Raw genomic sequence first — 24,285 nt, forward strand, 5'->3', positions numbered from 1 at the left:
AAATTAAATATTTTATAAAGAAAACACATGTCAAATATTTTTTAATTTATAATTTTAATTAAGTAAAAATCATTATAAAATTTTAAAAAATCACAAAACTTTTTGGAATTTGAAAAAGTACGTTGATAAATCTCTGTCTGAAAGAATCACTGTGTAAACAAATTGGCCGTCCCAAACGAAACGTTACTTGCTGACAATTGACAACTACACCATCTCACATAACGCGGGAACCATTTCCTCTCTCTCTCTCTCATCCGTCGTGCAGTCCTCAATCTCTCTCTCTCTCTCTCTCTTACAAAAATACGGCTTTTTTTTTTTAATTTTGATTTTTCAAAAACCGTCCGGCATGGAAAATAAATGATTTCCTTCTTTTTAGTGTCCTTTATATTTCTCCTCTTTCTAAATTTCTCTCTCTGTAATGCTCTCATTCATTGAAAAAAATGGCTTCCAATTCTACCGGCAGAACGACGTCGTTGTCCTCTCACAGAGCTGACAGACACCAGCAGCAGCAGCAACAGCAACTTCCTTCTTCTCTTGGATCTTCTTCTGCTTCTTCGTCTTCGAATTCTAGTTCAAGAAATGTGACACAGCAGAATCCCAACCATCACTCACTTCGTTCTAAGGCTCCCGCTTCTTCACGCCGCTCTGTTACCCCTACTTCTCGTTCTTATTCTTCTCACAATGATGACGATAACGGTCTCTTTCTCTTTCTCTCTCTTCAAGCACTGCTCTAGCTCTTTGGCTTCCTTTTTGTTGGGGGGGGGGGGGGGGGGGCGGGCGGGCGCGGAGGGTGGGTGTTTGGGTTGAAGGCAGTTTTGTTTGGCTGTTGGAAAACTACTATTTTGGAAGAGGAAAATCAAATGCAATTCAAATTAAGCGAGCGAGCATTCATTCAATGTTTATGAATAATTTAATGTAAAAAATTTTGAAATTTGGATCATCTGATACTAATATAAGTAAATCCCTGGGATATACAATGTTTGATTATTACTTTGGTTCCCAAATTTGCTAAGAATTTTGTTTTTACTCATGAATAAGATGATATTGTCCTGATACATACTATGATTTGTAGAAATATCTTTTGTATGATGTATTTATTTTGGTTTTCCATTTTCACCACAGATCCTGGAAGGGTGAGAGTTGCTGTCAGACTACGACCAAGAAACGCTGAAGAACTTATTTTGGACTCCGACTTTTCTGATTGCGTCGAATTGCAGCCAGAGGTGACTTCTTCTTTTGCTATTATGAATTAGGAATTCAAAAAGATTCATCTTTCTATGCTGACCTTTTCGATGTCACATGTATAAGTTTATCAGAATGGCATTTACCAGGGCCTTTTGGTTATTTAAGGTGATTCTTTGTTTCATGCAGCTGAGAAGGTTGAAATTGAGGAAAAACAACTGGAGTTCTGAATCATATAAATTTGATGAAATATTTACCGAAAATGCCTCTCAAAAGCGTGTTTATGAAGCAGTAGCAAAACCTGTTGTTGAGGTAAGTGATTAAGGAGGTCAAATCACAATGTTATATTGGCAGTTAAATATCTTTTTTCCAAGTAAGGAATATGTGTAAAGATTCTAAATGCATTATGCATGTGTTTTTGTATATGTTTACCATGCCCCTTGTCTCTAATTGTCACATAAGAATTACATTTGTAAAATCTTGGATGGTATGTTAATAACTACTGATTTTGATATACTTTTGCAGGGTGTACTGAATGGATATAATGGGACAGTTATGGCTTACGGTCAGACAGGTACCGGAAAAACTTATACGGTTGGCAGATTGGGCAAAAATGATGCATCTGAGCGTGGTATCATGGTTAGAGCTCTAGAAGACATACTTGCTAATGCAAATCCTGCTTCTGATATTGTTGAAGTCTCCTATTTGCAGGTACTAAAGTGTCCTTGCTACATTCAACCTCCTCGGAAAAAAAAAAAACTCCTGTTACATTAAGACATGTCGGATTTTTAATATGAGCCTATGTGAAATGAATAAGTGGTTGGGCATAAGGGCTGTAAGGCTGTAATATATTTCTGTAATATATTTCTGTATGTTGTGGTATCATGGTAGGATAGAATTAATTCAAGTCATAATTTGTGGAATCTTGCTTTGTTTCTCGACATGTCGACAATTGTCTATCATGAGCATGACTTTTTCCATTGATGCTTATACTAAGTGAACTCCTAAACATGCTTTGCCACCAAGTTAGCAATGTGTAGAATGGCTAACCATTCTGTTATTTATTATTATTATTATTATTATTATTATTATTATTATTATTATTATTTGTGGATAAATCACTCTTCCATTCTCATTCATAGTCATGTCATTGCTGCAGTTGTATATGGAATCTATACAAGATTTGCTTGCGCCAGAGAAGATTAATATCCCTATTAATGAGGACCCAAGGACAGGGGATGTGTCATTACCTGGTGCTATGGTGGTCAGAGTTCGTGATCTTGATCATTTTTTTGAACTACTGCAAATTGGTGAGGCAAATCGACATGCTGCTAATACAAAGCAGAACACAGAATCTTCACGCAGTCATGCAATTCTAATGGTGGGATTCTTTTAGGATTTTAGCTTTTCTTGGTAAATATACCTTTATGTTCGGAAGAATATTTCCATAATGCTTTTTCATTAATAATGATAATATAAACTTAAGTATCTGGACCTATTTGGTCTTACAGGTTTATGTACGAAGATCCATCCATCAAAAGTTAGATGAAATCAATTCTCAAGATATGACAACTGATTTGGCTGGTGGCAATGGCATTCCTAGAGTTAGAAAAAGCAAGCTGCTGATTGTTGATCTTGCTGGATCCGAAAGATTGGATAAATCTGGTGTGTTAACAATACATTCTCAAACTGATATTTTTACTTCATAATTTTTTTTTTTTTTTGCTTTTTTTAGAAGTTTTCCTTTAACTACTGTCTCAGTGCATAACATGTTATCTATAGGAAAATTAACATAAATAAAGCTTTGCTTGTGTTCTTAAAGTAAGTACATAGTTAATTTCATGTAGTGCAGGCAGTGAAGGTCGGTTGCTAGAGGAGACTAAGTTCATTAATCTTTCTCTAACTTCCCTTGGCAAATGCATAAATGCATTGGCTGAAAACTGTCCACACATACCTACAAGGGATTCTAAGCTGACCAGATTGCTGCGTGATTCATTCGGAGGTCAATCTCTCTAATTCTTCCTTTATGCTCTATTTCTGTCGCCTTTTGCTTTTCATATCAAATTTAATTTATGGAACTTAAGGTTTGCTGAAGCTTTCTCCAATGCTGAGGATTGCAGAAGTAAACTCATGCACACTATAGCAACTATTCCTAGTTTTCCATGATTTAGGACATCAGTATTTTATGTTTTAACTTTTAATATATTCATGTACACTGTTTTGTGAAATTGCGAAGTGAAAATGGATGAGTAGCATTGATTTGACTTGTTGTTTGGTTTTTTGATGCTTAAGTACTCTATATTTCTGTCACTACATCAATAGCACTAGTATTTATAAGTACTTTTTTTTTTTCCAGATTGTTTTACTATTTTACTTGATTGTCCTTCCTAAACTTTCTCATGGAAACAACAATTACTTCTAATTAAATAGGCTCCTCGCGGACTTCTCTTATAATAACAATTGGGCCATCTTCACAGCATCATGCAGAGACGACCAGCACAATTATGTTTGGGCAACGGGTGAGTCATGAACAGTTTATAATTGAATATTTAGGAATTCTCCTGGGATGTAGTAGCAATTTCAAGTGATGTATCATCGGAAAATTTTCCTCACTTTCTCTCATAATTATATCACGTAGATATTTGATCTATCAATAATTGTGCAAGTACATGGTTCTGGATATCTGAATTTTGTGAGGAATGCCATGCGCGCTCTACATTTTATTTTTGAGACAGTATCCTTAAAATATATCACTAATTAGTTTGTGATTATGGCCTAATTGAGTTGCAAATTTGTCTTTTGGATGAATTTGCTTTGATGATGCAGATGTTAGCATGAGATAGGCATCTAAATTCTGGAGAGACTAGGGGTGGCAACAGTCTGGTTCCAAGGTCAGGGGAACTGGAATTGGACTGAAGGGTCCCCTGGTTTTGGTTTGGTCTGGTTCAGTCTAGTTTTGATAAAATCCAACAGTTAAAATTTTAACTTTTTTTCAAAAGAAAAAAATTTGGCTTTGGCTTGAAACCAAACTGGCTAATTCTTGTCCGGTTCAAGTCTAGTCTTAGTCAATACAAATTTGACTGTTTTCGATTTTGGGTTGGAATGGTTTAGTTCTAGTTCGAAATTGGATTGTAGCCAGGTCTACATGGCATGATTAGTTGATTGGAGGGTTTTTCATATTTATCGCAAATAAATCCACCCGTAGCTGGTAATGGTGCAGGGATAGTTTATAAAATAGATGGAGCATGAAATTAAGTGTTACTTCATCCTTTAGTTGGCTTCAGTCCATGTATTTAATCGTGGTTGAGGCTGTGTTTTTGCGAGTGATGGAAAGAAGCCCTCAAAAATGGCCATAAAATGACGGCAACAGCTTATTGTTGCACAAGTTTTTATGAAAAAATTACAAAGTTCATGAAATGTATACAATTTTCATGAAATAAATAGATATTTAAGGATATAATTGAATCAAAGATACACAACTGACTAAATACATTAAATAAAGACTTTAAATCTATCAATCTTAATCATCATTGGCATTAATCAATTTAAAACTAAAATAACTATAATTTTCTTCAACAATGAGTAAAAACAGCAACAACAAAGATAAATAACTCACTGTTTGCAAAATATGGATGTAGAAGTGTGATTAATTGCTCTTATCCACTTTAAATGAATCATCACTTGTTGATATTTTAGCTTAAGAAATGAAGATTTGTAAAAGATGAAAAATTGAGAGAAACGGAAGGGGAATTGTAGAAAACAAAAAGAAAACAAGCTCCTTACCTGTTTGCTCCAAAATAAAAAGGACTCTGTATCCACGTGAGTAATGACTAGTACATGTTACTTAATGTTACATAATGGACATAATGGCCATTGCCAATACTATTTTTTTAGGCGTTTTTAATGTGGGTAATGGTAATTCCTCCTTAAAAACATGTATTTTAACAACCATTATGTTATTTAAAATCATGCTTCAGTTTGCTACTTTGCCAAAGCCCATGCATCATATTTCTAATTTTTTTTTTAATTTCTTTTATTTTCTCCTCATTTTGTGTTTTGGATGCCACTGCATTGGCACTTCAGTTCAGTGATGGTTTTCTAGTGCTAATTCTCCATTTTGGATGGTTTGAGTTGACAAATTATTGTATTCTATTCTTGCTTTGCAGTTCAAACATAAGATGGCCTTTCCCAATAAGCCTAATATCATATTCTTTTGCAGGCAATGAAAATAGTAAACATGCTTAAGCTTAAAGAAGAATTTGACTATGAAAGTCTATGTCGGAAACTTGAGATTCAAGTAGATCACCTTACTGTAGAAATAGAAAGGGAACGGAAATTGAGAGAGAGTGAAAAATATGACTTGGAAAAGCAGCTCAAAGAATGTCAAGACTCGTTTGCTCAAACAATGAAGAATCTAGTCACAAGGTCTGAGGTAGTTGACTATCTAGCCTGTATACCATTTCCTTTCTGTAATTTATGCATTGACAAGAGCTGCATATAATTTTATTTCAAGAAATGAGTTAACAGTTTTTAATGTCTAGGAAGTGATGAGTTCCTTTCATTGTCTTTTACCACTTAATTGTAGCTACAGACATAGCTGCTTTATTTAAATGTTCATTGCAATAGTATTCTGTCATTTTCTAATAATTTTCACTCGCGTGCAGTTTTTAGAGAAGGAAAATTCTCAACTGGAATTGGAGATGAAAGACATCTTAAATGAATTGGACCATCAAAAGGGTCAGAATGATTTAATGCATGGTAAAATTGAACAGCTGGACATGAGTTTGAAACATAGCCAGGTATTTCTGCCTTAATAATAAGTTGGAGCTTAGCTGCTCTATTTATTAATTCTTTTGATGTCTATTTAATTCTTGTGTTTTTGTTTTAACCATCATGTGCAAACATCAGACTTGGTAATGACACTTTCACATTCACACCTATAATTGTCAATACCTAAGAACCTCACTTGGACTTGTGATGTAGAACAAAGGGAAAGAATCCAGACAAAGAAAAATCAAGGACTAATTCTTGAAGAAAAGAGAATTAATTCTCAAACTTTTATTGATCTCATAAAATTGTCATAACAAAACTACTAATAATGAAAAACCTAGGTCTTATTTATAGGATTGGGAATCCCAATCACATTAGAATTTTAGAACCCTAATTCAATCCTAACTAGGAATTGAAAAATCCCAATTTAATTAGGAACCTAATCTATTAAGATAACAATCATAAAATCTCTAAAATTCATATTTTTTGTATATTTTTTTTCTAAAATAGGTACTCCTAAAATCTTTATGAGTATATTTTGTATTATTCCCCTTTGGTTGAAAAGAACTCAAACTCCGTAGAGTTGACTTGCAAATAAGCATCCAAGAGAGAAGGATCTAGGGTCTGGAATTCCTCTTGTGTGATCCAAGTAGTATCAGAATCAGGATGGCTTTGCCACTTGACAAGAAATCTACAAAATCCACCTTGTGAGGAAATAACGAACTCATCATCAAGCATGGTGTCAATGCTGTGGGTTGTTGCTGGGGCCAAATCCGTTGCTTGTAGGCTCACAATAAAGCTGGGTGAGCTTGTTGGGTGTGGAAGTTGATCCAAATACTTGATTGATCGGGTTAAAGCTCTAGGGGCGTCGGACTGAAATTCCGACGACGCGAAGAGACAAATCGGTTAACAGCGAGTTGCTGGGTTCTTCTAGTTTTTGACTTTTTTTTTTTTGAACTGCATGCGGCAAGAAGAAATTTCAAAGGACAAAAACACTGGTGGGAATCTAAGGAATGGGAAGTTTGGTAATTTTGCGGAAAGTGTTGAAAATTTGGCTTGATTTTAGCCTCTGATACCAAAATTAATGTTGAACAAATAAAGAACAAAGAATAAAGAAGGACCAGTCCTGGGAAAGAAAAAAACTAATTCTCAGTAATTTTATTTAATCTCAATAATAATCATAGTCAAAGCTACTGAATAATAGAAAATTGTTATCTTAATAGATTAGTTCTTGATTTATAGAGCTTACAGCCATAATCAAATTATGAATAGAAACCTTAATTCAACCTTAATTAGGAATACTAAATAAGATAAATTAAGAAATAATGGTCCTAATAAGAGTAAAATTCCTAAACAATAAAATTTCTTTAAATTTCCAAATTCTATAATAATTAAATTCCTAAATAAAATTCTAAACTTCCTATTCTGCGTTATCTAGTCAGCATTTTTTTCCATGTAGGACATTGAGCTGAATGCCACAGCAGTATGAGGCCCTATGCCCATCAGCCTTTGGGTACAATTGCTACCGGTTAAATAAGTATGAATAATATAGATTAAATTTAAAGGATGTCCACCAATTGCAAAAATGTGAATAATAGTTCAGGATATAATTGATCATAAACCTTTTAAAAAAGTCTTTGAAGGCATGCCGGTAACTATAAGATATGAAATTGGAATAGTTACAACTTGCCAACAAGACGCCCTATTTACAAATTAAATACATAGAAAATAGAACCATGTTGAATAAACATTGCTTCTGAATTTTTTTGAAGCAGAACAAAAGCAGTAGCTTACTTGTTGAGTGCAGAAAATGTACCAGTGAAGACCTTTTAGATATAAATTAGGGTGGACAACCTGCAATGCTGAAGCCATCAGGAGGATAGCAGGTGGATGTGACAATTTGCTTCCAAACTTCTTTTTTGAGAGAATATTCTCTTGGTATTAAATTGACATTAGTGCAGGATCAAGAAAACCATATTCTCAAATAACTTAAAAGTGGTAGTATCAAACATATACTTTTGATGAAGTAGTTGAAGCTAGTTAACTCTTAACACCTAATCCGTTTATTTCTCTTCAAAAATTTGACCCAGTTGAACACGTGCTGATGCTGTTCTTTTGATTGTTAGTAGCAACAGCAGCTGGAAAATTCTACCAATCAGAAAGTACTTGCTGACACCACTCAGATGTATGAAAAGAAAATATCAGACCTAAACAGGCAGCTTGAAGACAAGCATGCTCATTGTGAAAGCTCAGAGGAACAACTAAATTTGATGATGAAGCTCCTGAATGATGGTCAAAGATCAATTAAGGTTAATAATCAATGTACTATGTTTTCTACTCTATCTCTAGTTTGAACTTAGATCATCTAAATCTCTGAATTACTTTCATTTTGGGGATTTTATTTTGTTTTGCTAGGTGTCTTCCTTCTTCAAATCAAAGCCATTAGAAACAAAATTTTGATGTTTTTCTTTTAGATTCTTCATCTTCCTGCCTCATATGACAAAGTTTCAAATTTTGAGAAACATTTCATCTTGCCTCATATTTTTGAAAAGCTTTTTATTGTTTTGATCTAAATGAAGAAAAAAACTAATGGTGTTCTTGTGCTATAGCAACATGAGGCAGAAAACTCCACATATCAGAAAGCACTTGCAGACACCACTCAAATGTATGAGAAGAAAATGGCAGAGTTAAATAAGCAGCTAGAAGATGAACATGCCCATACTAGAAGTGTTGAGGAACAATTAGATATGACGAAGAAGCTCCTAAGTGATAGTCAAAAGTTAAATCAGGTTAGCGTTTTATGTTTCCTTTTCCATCTTCAATTTTTATTTTAATTGTAATTATCATTGTTTTCTCATTGTTGGGACTTTGGCTTTTGGGATTATTTATTCTGGGTGTTATATATTGAAATGGAAATTAATAATGGTATGATTTTTTAATTCTTTTCAGATGTTTCATCTGCTTTTCATAAGCATGAATAGCCATTTTCAAATGGTTTTATTGATTTTGAGAAATTTTATTTTGTCATTATGTTTTGCCAAATAAGAATAAATCTTGATGCAATTTGTTGTTGCTAATAGCAAAGGGAGGTGGAAAATTCTATGTATCAAAAAGCACTTGCAGAAACCACACAGCTTTATGAGAAGAAAATAGCAGACCTAGTTAACCAATTAGAGGATGAGCATGCCCATTTTGAAGGAGTGGAAGAACAACTGGATCTAGCCAAGAAGCTTCTACGTGATCAACAAGACGCAATTAAGGTTTACTCATTAATAGGATAAATGAGTTTACTTTTCACATTAGCTTGATGTCCATTATTTTTTCCTTTGTAGCAACAAGAAACAGGATTACATTTTCTCAAGGTTCAAGCTGATGATTTAACTTTTTGGAGTGTTTCAGTTTTACACATTGAATGAGTTCCTTTTATGGAATCTGGATATCTATAATGCTTTTGTTGATTTCTTAAACAGTCTCCTTCTTAGTTGCTTAACTGTCATTTAGGCATTACAGTTCTGCTCTCCCAGAACAGTTTCATTATTGTTGTTTCCTGGACATGAAAGGAATTTTTGAAGCATGGCTTGTCTGAAATTCTGAGAGAAGATTGAAATGAAAAATATCAATTTGATGTTTCCAGAAAATTGGCCTTCAAAGGAAAATTTTTTGACATTTGTTTTTATGTTTTGCAACTGTAATAAAGCAAATTTGTTTCCAAAGCTCAGTGATGGTTTTGGCCCATGATTTTGGTTATCAGTGTTATCTTTTGTGCTTTTTCTCAACGTGATAATGCATGCCTGCAACTGCTTTCTAGCTTATATTTTTGCAGAAAACTAATCCAGTTTAAGAGGTTTATAGAATCATCTTTTATTGAATAAGTGAGTTTTTGTGATTTCTTGAATCAAAAGTTTGCTTCACATCTTCTAGTTGCAGTCGCCCTTTATTGAATAATTGAGGTTTTGTGATTTCTTGAATCAAAAGTTTGCTTCACATCTTACAGTTGTAGTTGCTCGCCCATATGATGCTGTATTCTAATTTCTATCACATAAGTGCAAGGTCTGGAAGCAACTTTCTATTTTTATTCAACTGAAAACTTGGAACATAACTTTATTTTTTATTCAACTGAAAAATTGGAACATATCAGTAACTTGCAAAGCAGAGCTTGGGTGAAATGAATCCTCCTGACAGGGTAGATTATATATTTTAATGTATTTGACAAGACTTTTGGAGGCCATCTGTACTTGTGGTTCTTCTCATCCTTCAACATTTGAGTCTCTGGTAGTTTTGGAGGGAAGCTCTGAAAGCATTGTACTTTGTGGACCTCTGACTAATTATTGTTTTATGTGTAATTGCTTAATAATTAGCTATATATTGATTTCATTAGAATCCTTAAATGTAGTATTTAACTAACTTATTCCAATTTTATCACTGCATTACTCTATCTGGAACACTAGCATGTCTGTGCTTCAGACATTTTTTGTGGGATCATCTTCCATTTAACCATGCATCATCTGTATTAACTCTTCGCCTCCCAAATGTCAAATGTTTTTTTTTTTTAATTTAAAAATGCCTATTGTGTACCGCATTTTCAATTTTCTTTTGGAGGTCTACAGTGTTTCTAATTTCTGAGTTATTAATCATGGTGCTGATAATTTTCTGAGTTCGGCATAAATCATCTTCTTAGTAAACATGTCATTCTGATAAATTTTTACTGTTTGTTGCATAATATAGGATCTGGAAGGGATTGAAGAACTAAGGGGCAAGTTACAAGAAATGTATCAGCTACATGAAATCACTCAAACTGAACTCCAGTCCTTGAAGTCAGACAACAATGAGCTGTTGCATGAAAAGGTATGGTTTGGTCATTAAATTGGGTGGTTTTAAAGTTTCAGTAACTTTTAATTGCATTCTATTGTGTGACTGTTCCATCTTATCGTACATCTTATGTTTTGTTAGACCCATGAATGTGTACTAACAATTGAGATATGCCAACTTAATATGAAGGCAACACTAAATGAAGAAGTTAGTGACCTGAAGCGAAGACTTTCAGTTGAAATAAAGCAAAGGAAGAGCATTGAACATGAGCTGGCCAAACTAAAGACGAGTGAACCTGAAAGTGACAATAAATTTGAGGTCAAATATACGATGGACCTTATGGTCGTCTTTATACTTTTATTTTCATATTTTCTGACATTATACTGCCTTCAGGATAAGCAATCATACATGAAGGAAAAAGTTGGTAAAGGATCACACAAGTCAAATCCTTCAAGGGAGATACTATCTGGTCAGAGGGCTACAATTGCTAAGATATGTGAAGAAGGTAAGATTTTTATGTTCATAGATGTCCAGATATGTGTTCTTTTGTTTCTTCACATTTATTTTCTTGAGACATACTGAATTACAAGATGCTGGTTGTCACAAATTCAGTTGGACTGCAAAAGATACTACAGTTGTTGATGTCTGAAGACTCTGATGTCCAAACCCATGCAGTGAAAGTGATTGCCAATCTTGCTGCTGAAGGTATGCTACTTCTTACATGGTGGCGACTTTAGTATTCTTCATGACTAATATCTTTTTTTTTTTTTGAATAAATTTTTTAGTGAAGCTACGCACACAACTTTTTGAGTCATTATGTGCTCTCATTTTCTACACTTTCTGCATTTTTCATATTTCAATTATTACTTCTGTGCTTTCCTTTCTTTGCGATTATATAATATTGTTGTATTGCATAGCATAAGGGTTTCTGCATACTTTATTCTTTTTTGTGGAATTCTCTTAAATACATTAGGATACTCCTTTTCTTAATCCCTTCTTATAAAAGCAAATAATATGCTTGAATTTATTCATAGAAACTAGTGAGGAAAAAGAAATAGAGGCAAAACTAACTAATGGTCATTATGACAAATATTGCTGATTTTATGCATCCCAAGCTTCTACTTTTGAGTTGTGAACTCATTTTAACAATCTGGTTAGCTTCCAATTTCATAATATCTACTTCTTTGTACTTTACAATACTTATGTTGGAAGTTCCAGGGCCACTAGTTAGCAATTTTATGATTATTTATTGTGGTTGCATCTAAAATTTAACATTAAACCCTCACAAACAACGAATAGACATCACTAATAAAAGGAAAAGGATTGATTGAAGAACTAGTGGCAGGGTTCGTGAATATTAACCTTTAGTTTTTGGGATGAATAGGAATATTTGGCTTGATGGGCTCAAAGCAGTGATTGTCAAGTGGAGGATTCATTTTACTTGACTCTTCTTAATGGACTTGATACAACTCATATATCTTTAATGAGATGGTGCAATAGTGGGCATGAACCTCATTTAAAGAACAAAATCTCAGCTTGAGCATTGTGCCATTTGGCATCTCTTTATGGTTTGTAAGTCATTACTCACTTCACCTCGATATAAAAATACACTTTGTTTCCTTTTGTAGATTTCTCAGAATTAACCTTTGAAATCTTACCCATTCTCTCTCTAGAATGGACACTTTATCTCTCTAAAATTCTTCTTTGAGAAACTATAATTCTCTAATTTCATTATTATTTCCCTAGCAATCCACATTCCATTCATTTTTTCATCATTGCTTACGAACCACTACAGTGTACTGCCCTTATGTTTTTTGCTTATACCTTCTCAGTTGTCAGGTTGTCCCTCCCAATCTGCCACATACGCAAGGTTCAATAAGATTGCCTGTCCTTTCCCTCCTTAGCTCTCCTTCTTTTTCACCCTTTTCTCCTTTTCTACTTTGGTGTTATTATTGGAGTACAATTCTACATCTACTCTTGGCACAAACAACTCAGATCCATATATACTCAGCGTTTGGTCATTTTTTATTCAATTGACAATAAAGTTAAATTCTGACAATTTGTTTCTTTCTTTTGTGTTTTTAATTTCTGTTTTCTTGGTTCTATATCAAGTAGGACAAATATTATTATGAGGATGCTTTATGATCAATTGAAAGGCTATTAGTTATTTTTTTGTGGCTAAGTTCCTTGTCCTCACATTTAATCATCGATAAACTTGAGGTTGTTAATTTACATGTAAAATTAACAATTCTATATTTTTAGATATTAATCAAGAGAAGATTGTGGAGGAAGGAGGGTTAGATGCATTGCTTATGCTGTTGAAATCGTCACAAAATGCAACTATACTTAGAGTGGCTTCTGGGGCCATAGCCAATTTGGCAATGAATGGTAATCTTGAATCTTTTTCTTGTTCTAGTTGATGATACATTATGAATCTTGTCTATGTTATTGTGAGTGTAGTATACCTCTTGTTTTTCTTCCTTTTTATTTATTTATTTATTTATTTTATCTATTTGGAGATATCAATGCTATTTTGAGTTCTTATTCAAAAATCCAAGCCTATTATGCATATCAAAAATATAGAAGTGTTTTCTTTTTCCCTCCATAGCTTAGAATTAAGATGTTTTATAAGGAACTGTGGCCCGAATTATTTGCATAAACTCTTGGGCAATAATCTAAGCAGTGCATGCACTTGGGAGCAGACCCATGTTCTGGGAGGATATAACCTATTCAGTTCAGTTTGCCCCTCCCCACCGCCTCCCCAGTGCAAGCACTTAGTAGTGGACCCATGTTATGGTGGATATAACATATAGATAATATATATGCAGTCTGGCACATTTTTGTTTAATCTGTAATTACTGTAACTATTGTATTCCTTTTGTAATTCAATTGTATTTTCTCATGGAAAAGTACTCTCACAGGAGCATGATAGGGTTGCCATGTGCAGCGCCCGTATCTCTCTCACTCTACTCATGAGAACAATTTCTTAAACTTAAATGTAACTTAACCTCCCATGTTTTGATAACTTCAAGAAATGCTTCATAAGCTCATGTTCTATTCTCCATTCATTTATGAGAGTGGCTTGTATCCAAGACATTTGTTAAATTTTAATCCAATTAAATATTGGCAATTATTATTAACAATGTTGTACGTAAGTTTAGTTTTGTAGATGATATGTATGTAGATGTGTATTGATTTTGATTATATCATTTTTTTCCTTTTTATTTAGGGGGAAATATAAGTCAAAACAATAAAAACTGAGTGGCATGGCTTTCTACGATGTCAGGCCAACTAATTAGACCATGGCTTATGTCTAGAGCAAAAAAAGTCTTGTTATGCGTTGTGTTCATATGTTTGAAAAAAGAAAAAAACATGCATTCCCATTACTCGTATCATTCTGAAGAAATTTTATGAATAATAGCAGATAGAAAATGTAAGAAAATGTAATTAGACGATGAGATTCACAGCTAGAGAACTAATTATATTAGTTTGTAATATTTTTCCATCATGCCAAATAATATTTTTCCATCATGCCAAATTCTATGCAGAAATGAATCAGGGGTTAATAATGAGCAAAGGTGGTGCACGACTGCTTGCAGTGACAGCATCCAAAACAGATGATTCACAAACTCTTAGAATGGTAGCTGGTGCACTAGCTAATTTATGTGGAAATGGTAAGCTGAAGGTGGTACTTAATTACTATGTTGCATCCTTGAGATATTCAATTTTGCCATATGCTAAACATTGCTACACTTGAAACCCAGTTATGGTTTTACATTGATGCTGTTGTGTTTTATTAACACATACACAAATAGACGGATATATAAGAAAGGCAAATTATATAAAATGTATAGATTTATCTCAACTAAAAATGCAATAAATAACTAGCATAAAATGCATAAATTGAAAATGTTGAGTACTTGAGTCATAATTCATAATCATTATTTATGTATTAAAACCAAAAGAAAAGTCAAATGACATTAAAACAAAAAATCTAAACTTGTCATGACACTACCAAAAGGAGTGATAACTCTAACCATTAGCTGCATATAGAAGAAGCAGTGAGTGGTTTTAAATCTCTATCTTCTTCTTCTTTTATATATATATATATATATATATATATATATATATATATATATATATATATATATATTTGGATATGCCAATCTAAAGCCAAAGTCACTGAACCATCCCATTACAACCACAAGTAGGCACGAAAGGCTAAGTGAAAAAACCATGTTGAAATATCAATATCAGCGGAAAAGAACCGTATCAAATCCAAAATCAAGCCTACCCAACTATGCAATAACCGCTAACACCTTGTTTTGCAATATCTCCATGGATTAATTTGATTTAGAAATGCAAGACTTGAAATGTTTGACAATTGTCTTGTGTGAAGTTTTAACTTTTGTCAAGCAAAAGCAAGTCAAATTTTTGCATACTATTTATGGTTACATGCATACATGTATAATTTGTAGAGTTGCAATTAATGTGATAATTACTTTTTGGAAGAACAAATGATATTATAATATTACTTTAAGATATAAATCACTCCATTTTTTTTTCATTTTATATAAAAATATAATATCAAGTTAGGTGCATTAAGGATAAAGAAGGAAAAGTGTTGGTGAAAGATGAGGATATTAAAGAAAGATGGAGAAATTATTTTAATGATCTCTTTAATAATAGTCAAAATGGTAATAGCGTGAATATAGATTATAGAACAGTAGAAAAGAATGTGAATTATACTAGAAGGATTAGATCTTTAGAAGTAAAGGAAGCACTTAAGAGAATGAAAGTGGGTAAAGCCTGTGGACCCGATAAAATACCAATTTAAGTGTGGAAGTATTTGGGAGATATGGGAGTAGCATGGTTAACTAAATTATTTAATAAGATTCTAAACTCAAAGAAAATGCCTGATGAATGGAGGAAGAGTATTTTAGTACCTATTTTTAAAAATAAGGAAGACATACAGAGTTGCTCAAACTATAGGGGAATTAAACTCATGAGCCATACTATGAAGTTGTGGGAGAGAGTTGTGGAGCATCGACTACGTCATGATACTTTTATCTCTCTCAATCAATTTGGTTTCATGCCCGGTCGTTCAACTATGGAAGCGATCTTTCTCATTAGAAGCTTGATGGAAAAATATAGAGATGTGAAGAAAGATCTACACATGGTTTTTATTGATTTGGAGAAGGCTTATGATAATGTTCCAAGAGAAGTCTTATGGAATGTGTTAGAACAAAAGAGGGTATTTATTAGGTACATACAAGTATTGAAAAATATGTATGAAGGAGCAACTACTATTGTGCGCACAGTGGGAGGGGACACGAGATTTTCCGATCTCAATTGGATTACACCAAGGATCAGTCATAAGCCCTTACCTTTTTACATTAGTTTTAGATGAACTGACGAAACATATACAAGAGAGTATTCCTTGGTGCATGATGTGTGCGGATGATATTGTTCTGATAGATGAGACACGAGAAGGAGTCAATAGAAAGCTAGAACTTTGGAGAAGTACTCTAGAGTCAAAGGGTTTTAAGTTAAGTAGAACGAAAACAGAATACATGCATTGCAAGTTCAGTGAAGACCAAACTGGTGATAGGGAAAGAGTTAGTTTGAATGGAGTGATACTGCTCCAAAGTAATCACTTTAAATATCTAGGCTCAGTCCTTCAAGTAGATGGGGGATGTGAGGAGGATGTTAGTAATAGGATTAAAGCCGGATGGTTGAAGTGGAGACGTGCCACGGGAGTTTTATGTGATCGTAAGATTCCCAATAAATTGAAAGGAAAATTTTACCGTACAGCCATACGACCGGCTATGTTATATGATAGTGAGTGTTGGGCACTAAAAGAGTCGTATGCATCTAAGATAAGAGTTGCAGAGATGAGAATGTTAAGGTGGATGAGTGGCCATACTAGACTAGATAAAGTCCGTAATGAGAGTATTAGAGAAAAGGTAGGAGTGGTGCCAATTGAAGATAAGTTGAGAGAAGGGAGATTGAGGTGGTTTGGTCATGTGAAGCGCAGACATACGGAGGCTCCAGTTAGACAAGTAGAGCACATTAGGTTAGAGGATAAAAAGAAAAAAAGGGGTAGACCTAAATTGACTTGGAGGAGAGTAGTACAACATGACCTAGAAGCATTACACATTTCTGAGGATTTAACCCAAAATTGTTCAGAGTGGAGAAAGCGAATCCATATAGCCGACTCTAAATTTTTGGGATAAAGGCTTAGTTGAGTTAAGTTGAGTATATAAAAATATTATATCAAATAATTTGAACTATTGAAATATAATAATTAGATAATAAAGAAAAATATAGATAATATGAATCTTTCCTTTATTTTTATAATATAATTAAAAAAGTAATGTGATATTCAAATTTTACATTTTGCAAAATAAAATATGCAAAAAAAAGAAAGAAAGTGCTAAAACAAAATACAATGCAAAACAAAATGGATATATTAAGCCCCTTTTACTATAGTATAGATCTAAGAGACTAAACTTATCTTAGAATAAAATGAGAAACTAGTATGAAATTTCTGCAACAGCTGTATATACGTATCCTTCTTTTTTTCCAAGGGTGGAGGGAGGAATCTTTTTATAACTTAATGGTCATTTAAGGTGCTTCTGAGGCCTGTTATATAATTGGGCTATAAAATGTTGTTGCCTTTTATTTGAAACTATGATCTCATTGCAAATTCTATTTTCTCTTTGCATTGAACAAATAATTATGAGCTAAAACTTTTCTATATATCTTGCTTGAAAATGAAAAAGACAGGTTTGTGATGGCTCATGTATTAAATATAAGAGAGTAGTATTAGTAATGTGGATAATTTTGTTCTATAACAGAAAGGTTACATATGATGCTGAAAGAAGATGGAGGCATAAAGGCGCTCTTGGAAATGGCAAGATCCAAGAATAATGATGTTGTTGCACAAGTTGCAAGGGGTATAGCTAATTTTGCAAAATGCGAATCTCGAGGCATACTTCAAGGTCTGTGGATCAGTAATGCTAAACACATTAATTTTCTCTTGAACCATTATCTTTTTCGCTATTGAGCCCTTAAATAAATAATTTCTTCAATTGAATCCTTGAACCTTAGAATTGCATTCTATTGAGCCTTTATTGGATGACAGTCTGCCATAGAATAAGATAGTTTACTTAATGGCCTAATATATCTTGAACTGAATACGTGTTTTTTTTTTATTTTTTTTATTTTTTTTATTTTTTTTATTACAACCTATTATTTTAACATTATCCTTCTGATTCATAAGTTACTAATTTGTTGCAATTTATCCAATTGATTTGGAGTGTGTACACGTTAGCATTTTGTGGAGATCAAAAATAAACATGAGCACTACTAAATAATTTGAAAGACGTAGCCCCTTCTAAGCCTTAAGAGCTATCAAATAACTTAGGTCATTTTCAAATTGATTCAATTGTAAAAGAAAATATCATAATGATTTAGGGAATAGTCGCTCCAAAAGTGAATTTTCCCTAGATAACATTGATTCAATTAAAATTTTGATATATTTCACTAATATATGGATTGTGCTGAAGATTCAAAATTAAATTTCATCTTCTTTGAAAAAAAAAAGATGAAAATGAATATAAGTTCAATGATGGTATTTTGCAAAAATTTACCTCCATGATGCTGCTCAAAATGCTTCTTCCAAATCAACTTGACTATGTTTGGGTTTGGCCGCCAATCAGTAGTTTATGTGGTTACTTACCAATTATCTCTACTCATCATTATTGTGATTAAACTATTATTGCTACAGGACACAAAAAGGGCCGTTCACTACTAATGGAAGATGGTGCTCTTGAATGGTTAATTGCCTACTCTAACACTACTTCGGTGTCAACCAGGCGCCATGTTGAGCTTGCTCTTTGTCATTTGGCTCAAAATGGTAAAACTACGCTTTAGGCTTGAGTTTTGACATTAAATACCAAGGATTTTTACAGTGGAGAAAGTTTGGAACAAAATGTTAAATTTTTCTAGAAAAAAGATTGGGAAGAATTACCTTGAATAAGAAACATCATGATACAGCTTAAAGTCTCGTGTTAATAAGTATGAAATCCTACCAATCAAAAACAAAAGAAGGGTATCTCTGATTATAGAAATTAATTAAAAATGGGGATTAATGATGCAAGTGTTGATAAATTTGATAAACTTATTCAGTTAAAATTATTAGGCTGCATGTGCTTAGAGAAATAGTGGTGAATGCTAATTCAGCCTTTTTTTTAAGATTTTATTTCACAAAGTGATCATTTAACAGTTCTACATCTTGAACTCTTAGCTCTCGGCTTCATGTATGCATTTTTCTTGTTTGTCATGGGCAACTTATGTATCTCTTTTAACTATCAGCTTCTGTATCTATTTAACTAACACAATTCTCTACCTTTTGCAGAGGACAATGTCAAGGATTTCATTTCTGGAGGAGGTGTTAAAGAACTTGTACGAATATCAGTTGAATCTAGTAGGGAAGATATCCGTAACCTTGCAAAGAAGACCCTGAAAATGAACCCAACATTTCAAGCTGATATACGTTGGGAGTAGCAGTAAATTGTCAAGCTTTCATACTCTCCCCCTAATAGTATAATGCTTGGGTACAAAATCAATAGTAAATTTGGCAGAAAATTCTCTGATAATTTTTTGAACAGCTGTCCTGGCAATTTTCGTTTTTCTTGGGCTTAAGATCTAAATTAGACCCTCAACTTTCACCAAATATGCAGTGTGATATGTATAGTTCAATTGTATCAATTAAGCCCTTCAATGTGTCGGTCATTAGCGCACTATTAGAAGAGCATATAACTTGAAGGGGAAATGGCTAAAAAATCTAGAACTTTATTGTGCTCTAAAACTTTTATTATTATTATTATTATTATTATTATTATTATTATTATTTATTTATTTAGCAATTGCTTCTTGAATTATTCACATTAATTTAGTTCTACCAGGTTGATAACGGAATGATTAATGGTAGGGTAAAATTAAACTGATGTCAGTAGTTTAGGATGTAGTTTTTAAAAGTATATTTAGGATACAATATTTAAGAGTAAAGTTTGGGATTTTTTAGACCTTTCCTCAACTTATGAGGAATATTTTCCGTCTATTATTTTCTTTATTTTTCTTATATATTTTAAAAAGAATTTAAATGAAAATGATAATTTTTAATTTTTTATGTGAAAAACAATTTTTTTAATTTTTTATTTTCTCTTTAAATTAGAGTAACAGTAATAAAAGTAACATTTATTTTCATTTATTTCTTTTATTCTCTTCTTTCGTAAATAAGAAAAAAAAAATGCATGTCACTACTTATTCTTCTTTGGTTAAATGTAAGTAATGTTTGCCTTTGCAATACCCTAAAATAATTAAGATTTTTTATTTTAATTCACAAGTAAATTTTTACTTATGAAAAAAAAAGTTTTTATATTATTAGCATTTTCAACATATTTATTATTTATAAATTTTAATTTTTTTTATAAATATAATTTTCTACTAAAAGAAACTATTTTCATATTATTTATTTACTCTTTAACAAGTGTCAAGACATTAGTTTTTGAAATTCATCATAATTAGCGACTATTTCATTTTGTTATTTTATAATATTTACATTATTTAATTACCATTTGATATATTTTGTATTAAATAAAAAATTTAAAAAAGAAATCTTTTAGATTTCAATAGGAAATTTTATAATGGAAAAATTTTAAAATATTAAACTTTGCTCTTATTACAATTGTACTCTGAACGGTTTTTTAACAATTAAACTGATGTCAATAGTTTAGGTACAATAATAAAAATTGATAAAGATTGGAATATTTTTTAGTCATTTCCCCTAGCTTATATTAATGTCAAACTAGTTCATGTGGCAAAAAATTCATCCCGGGTGCAGTCGTCATTGGCTCACATTAATTACAACAAGAGAACTATAATCCACATTTGAATTGTAGGTGACTGCATGCATAATTTCTGACTCTTCATACTTTCATTGAAAATTCTGATGGCTTTTATTTGAGGAACGGTTCATGTGAATACAAATGTGTATACATGCAAATGAATTTTCTACTATAGTACTTGTTAACCTCATATTTTATAAGAGTATGATTTTGATGACAATAAAACTTTAAGATAATTTATTTAATAAGCGCATAAGAAGTGGTTTAGATTTGTAAATGATGAAAAATGGCTATGAAAAATTGACAAGTAACAAGGGATATCAATGATCATGCCAAAGATTGAAAAAGCATTCACCATATGACTATGAAACAATTTATAGGCTTACCTTGGTTAATTAACAGTGACTACTCATCATATGATTTCAAATTCTGATATTTTCATGAGCCCATATAGAAAAACATACTCCTAAGGTGAAGATTGGAAATGGCAAGCTTATGGATGTCAAAATAAAGGATGATATAGTTGTTGAGAATCCCTCAAGTATCAATTTTATCTTTTTGATGTGCCTTTTGTGCTAGAGATTATTCAAATCTAATTAGTGTGGGTCAATTACTTGAGAAGAATTACATTGTATTTTTATGATATGAAATGTGATGTATTTGATCAATCTAGCGTAAAGCTACTCTCCATGAATATGCGATAAAACCTTTCCTATTAGCTTCCTTTACAATAAATCATTTGTAAGAAAAAAATTCAACTGAATTGTCATGGAATCAATGTTTGATTTATATTTCTTTAAAAAATATATTTTTTTAAGTTAAAAAATTAAATTCTTTTATTTCAAATATAAGAATTAATAAAAAATAAATCAATTAAATTAAATTAAAAGAGGAATTGAGTGAAAGCGAGCAAATAATTAATGGACAAAGGCATAGTCTAACTTAAAAAAAAAAAAAAAAACAATTGGGCTCAATTGGATTGGGTCCTAATTTTGATAATGTGTTTTTAATCTTTGATTTTAACATATTTTTAATTTTAATTTTTAAAATTAATTTCAATTTTAATTTTTATTTCTACTTGTTGGAATTGATGAGATTTTACTTTAATTTATTGGATATGCTTATAAGAAAATCATATAATTGATTAGTTTAATTAGTACTTGTATTAAGGAGTGATTTAAGGAATGCCATGTATCTTGTATCTTCTATTATAAGTATGGACTCTTATGTACTATGCCAAGTACTAATGAAAATGTAATCCTTTGAGGTTCATTCTAACTCTCTCTCTCTCTCTCTCTCTCTCTCTCTCTCTCTCCTTACAAAAACTCAACATGGTACTAGAGTCTGCAAAAAAATTCTAGGATTTCATCTTTCTTGTTGTCATCCTTCATCACAAAACTATGGGTTTGAATCCCAAAAGCTATTTTCCTTCTTCAGGGTTTGAGTCCCAAAGGTATGGGTTTTAATCCCAAGCTATTCATCTTCCTCTTCTCTTTCTTCATGATTTGAGAGTCTATGGTTGAAGTTTCTACTCTCTTCTTTTCCTTCATCAAAGCCTAAGGTTTGACTCTCAAAGCTATTTTTCTCCCATATTCTCATTTATCTTCATTTTAGCCTAGGGTTTAAGTCCCAAGCTAATTTTCTCCTAAATTCTCATTCTTGATGATAGATCCGTAACTTCAACAAAAATCTAATCAAGGGGGAGTCTTAGAATTGATGAGATTTTACTTTAATTTATGGGATATGCTTGTGAGAAAATCATGTAATTGATTAGCTTAATTAGTGCTTATATTAAGGAGTGATTTAAGGAATGCCATATATATATTATATCTTCTATTATAAATACGGACTCTTATGTATTATGCCAAGTCCAAATAAATGAAGATGTAACCTTTGAGATTCATTCCAATTCTCTCCCTTTCTCTCCCTTTTCTTCTTTCTTATTAAAAACTCAACACTATTAATTGCAAATTTAAAGTTTATCTTCTCTTTTTGAAAATAAATGGGCATAAAATTGAGTCTTTAATTCAATTCATTTAGGTATAATTTAAAAAAAAAAAACGTATAAAATGATTTAATTATAAATTAAAAATAATTTTACAAAAGAGAAAAAGGACAAATTTTGTTGGCATAGTCTGAACCATTGATTTTATGTATAAAATTCAAACCATTGGATTGAGGGCTTCTAAAAACGAAAAAATAATAAATTTGTCCTAATATAATCTGACCCATTGATTTTAAGTCTTTATTCTAGACCATTAGATTTAAGGCTTTTTAGGGCTATAAATACACCCTAAAAATCATCAATAAAAGGGAGGAGTCCCTTTCAAGAAAAGAAAGGAAAAAAAAAAAAAGAAATTTTTTTGAAACTATACATTTGATCTCTCCCTTAAGCCATTTTCCCCTAGGCCATACACAAACTTCACAACCATACTTAGTCAATTGCTCACCTCTCTCCCTCGCACCTCCATAGCACCCAACTTCCTCAACCCATCTCCCTCACCTTACCTTAGCTCCACACCATTCCCCACCTTTGCCTAGGCCTTTTATTGGTGCCACACAAAGATACAATTTCCCTCAAACCTTGCCCCTTAGAACCATTTCAACCTTTCACCTCACCTAACTCCCACAATCAGACTTTGTCATAACCTAATCCTGTGAGTTATGATGAGTACTAGGACTTAGGCTAGTACAAGGCTCTAAAGCTTATAGTAAGCCTGATAGTTCCATATCCAAGCCTATAAGAGAAGCGCATTACTAAAAAATCAAACGGACAAAATCCAACTTTATATTAAGCAACATGATAGGGAGTATAACTATAATGATCGGGCTCTAATCACTATAGAAATTATCCGCTTTGGCCATAAGCCTCACGGTTTTGTCCCATAGGTGGAATGGAGAACTTCCTAGGAGGTCACCCATCCTAGGATTTCTCTCAAGCGAGCACGCTTAACCCTGGAGTTCTTCCAACTCTCCAGGCCATTCCACCAAAAGGCACCTCTAGTGATTAGTTTTTCCATTTTATATATCATTACTTTTTGAACCCAAGACCATCTCCTTGCTTTGCCGATGTGGAATTTGCCTAAGGGACCTTTCTTTCCCCTTTCGGGGCTCAGCGTCCTCGCTGAGGTTTGCCCCACCATCGCCCAAGAGGACACGCAAGCGGCTCTGATACCACTAAATGTGACACCCCTTATCCGTTTACAGTATAGCCGAATAAGATATGTCACACAGTGTACCTGAACACTCTATTTTATTTCAATTATTTTTATCCTTCCTTATTTATTTCTTTCATAGTAATAAGTACAATTTGTGAAGTATAATTCATTTAAGTCATTTATAGAAAATATAAATTTATTTGAGGTTCCTCAAATTTTATAAAAAATCCGGTAGAGTATCAGCTAAAAATGGAGAAAACAGTTCTTTGGAACCTGTGAAAAACACTTCCAATATGTTTTCAATCATTCCCAAACTCCATTTCATCAACAAAGTCTCAATATTTTTCAACAACAATTCCATTTCTTATTCATTCATTCCTCATGATATTCATATACAAGTCATAAATAAATACTCAATTTTTTATTTACAAACACAAATTTTCACTATTTAC

At 32.5% G+C, this 24,285-nt stretch overlaps 1 protein-coding gene across 2 annotated transcripts; it reads left to right on the forward strand.

The window, feature by feature from the left end:
* The first annotated feature begins 270 nt into the window (after positions 1-270).
* Positions 271-19,686, forward strand: LOC110648201 (kinesin-like protein KIN-UC). 2 transcript variants are annotated; one of them, XM_058135795.1, is made up of 22 exons: positions 271-696; positions 1,123-1,223; positions 1,372-1,494; positions 1,708-1,893; positions 2,342-2,563; positions 2,694-2,847; positions 3,035-3,184; positions 3,613-3,701; positions 5,402-5,614; positions 5,847-5,981; positions 8,088-8,261; positions 8,562-8,741; positions 9,033-9,212; positions 10,678-10,797; positions 10,951-11,079; positions 11,155-11,266; positions 11,374-11,466; positions 13,024-13,149; positions 14,310-14,435; positions 17,622-17,765; positions 18,554-18,682; positions 19,184-19,686. In XM_058135795.1, exons 1-22 carry the CDS (start codon positions 441-443, stop codon positions 19,330-19,332), a joined length of 3,291 nt encoding a protein of 1,096 aa, XP_057991778.1. In that variant the 5' UTR covers positions 271-440; the 3' UTR covers positions 19,333-19,686. The 2 variants fall into 2 exon arrangements, with proteins under 2 accessions (XP_057991778.1, XP_057991776.1); XM_058135793.1 differs by having other exon boundaries at positions 272-696; positions 8,082-8,261.
* Positions 19,687-24,285: the final 4,599 nt, after the last annotated feature.

Source organism: Hevea brasiliensis, chromosome 2 (genome assembly GCF_030052815.1).
Source record: "Hevea brasiliensis isolate MT/VB/25A 57/8 chromosome 2, ASM3005281v1, whole genome shotgun sequence".
NCBI classification, from domain to species: Eukaryota; Viridiplantae; Streptophyta; class Magnoliopsida; order Malpighiales; family Euphorbiaceae; genus Hevea; species Hevea brasiliensis.

Excerpts from the sequence above, each read along its gene's own strand:
- LOC110648201 (XM_058135793.1), top strand. The coding sequence starts at position 441 with ATGGCTTCCAATTCTACCGGCAGAACGACGTCGTTGTCCTCTCACAGA. Across the intron at positions 1,495-1,707 it reads TAGCAAAACCTGTTGTTGAG|GGTGTACTGAATGGATATAA; the intron begins GTAAGTGATTAA and ends ATACTTTTGCAG. Across the intron at positions 2,848-3,034 it reads CGAAAGATTGGATAAATCTG|GCAGTGAAGGTCGGTTGCTA; the intron begins GTGTGTTAACAA and ends CATGTAGTGCAG.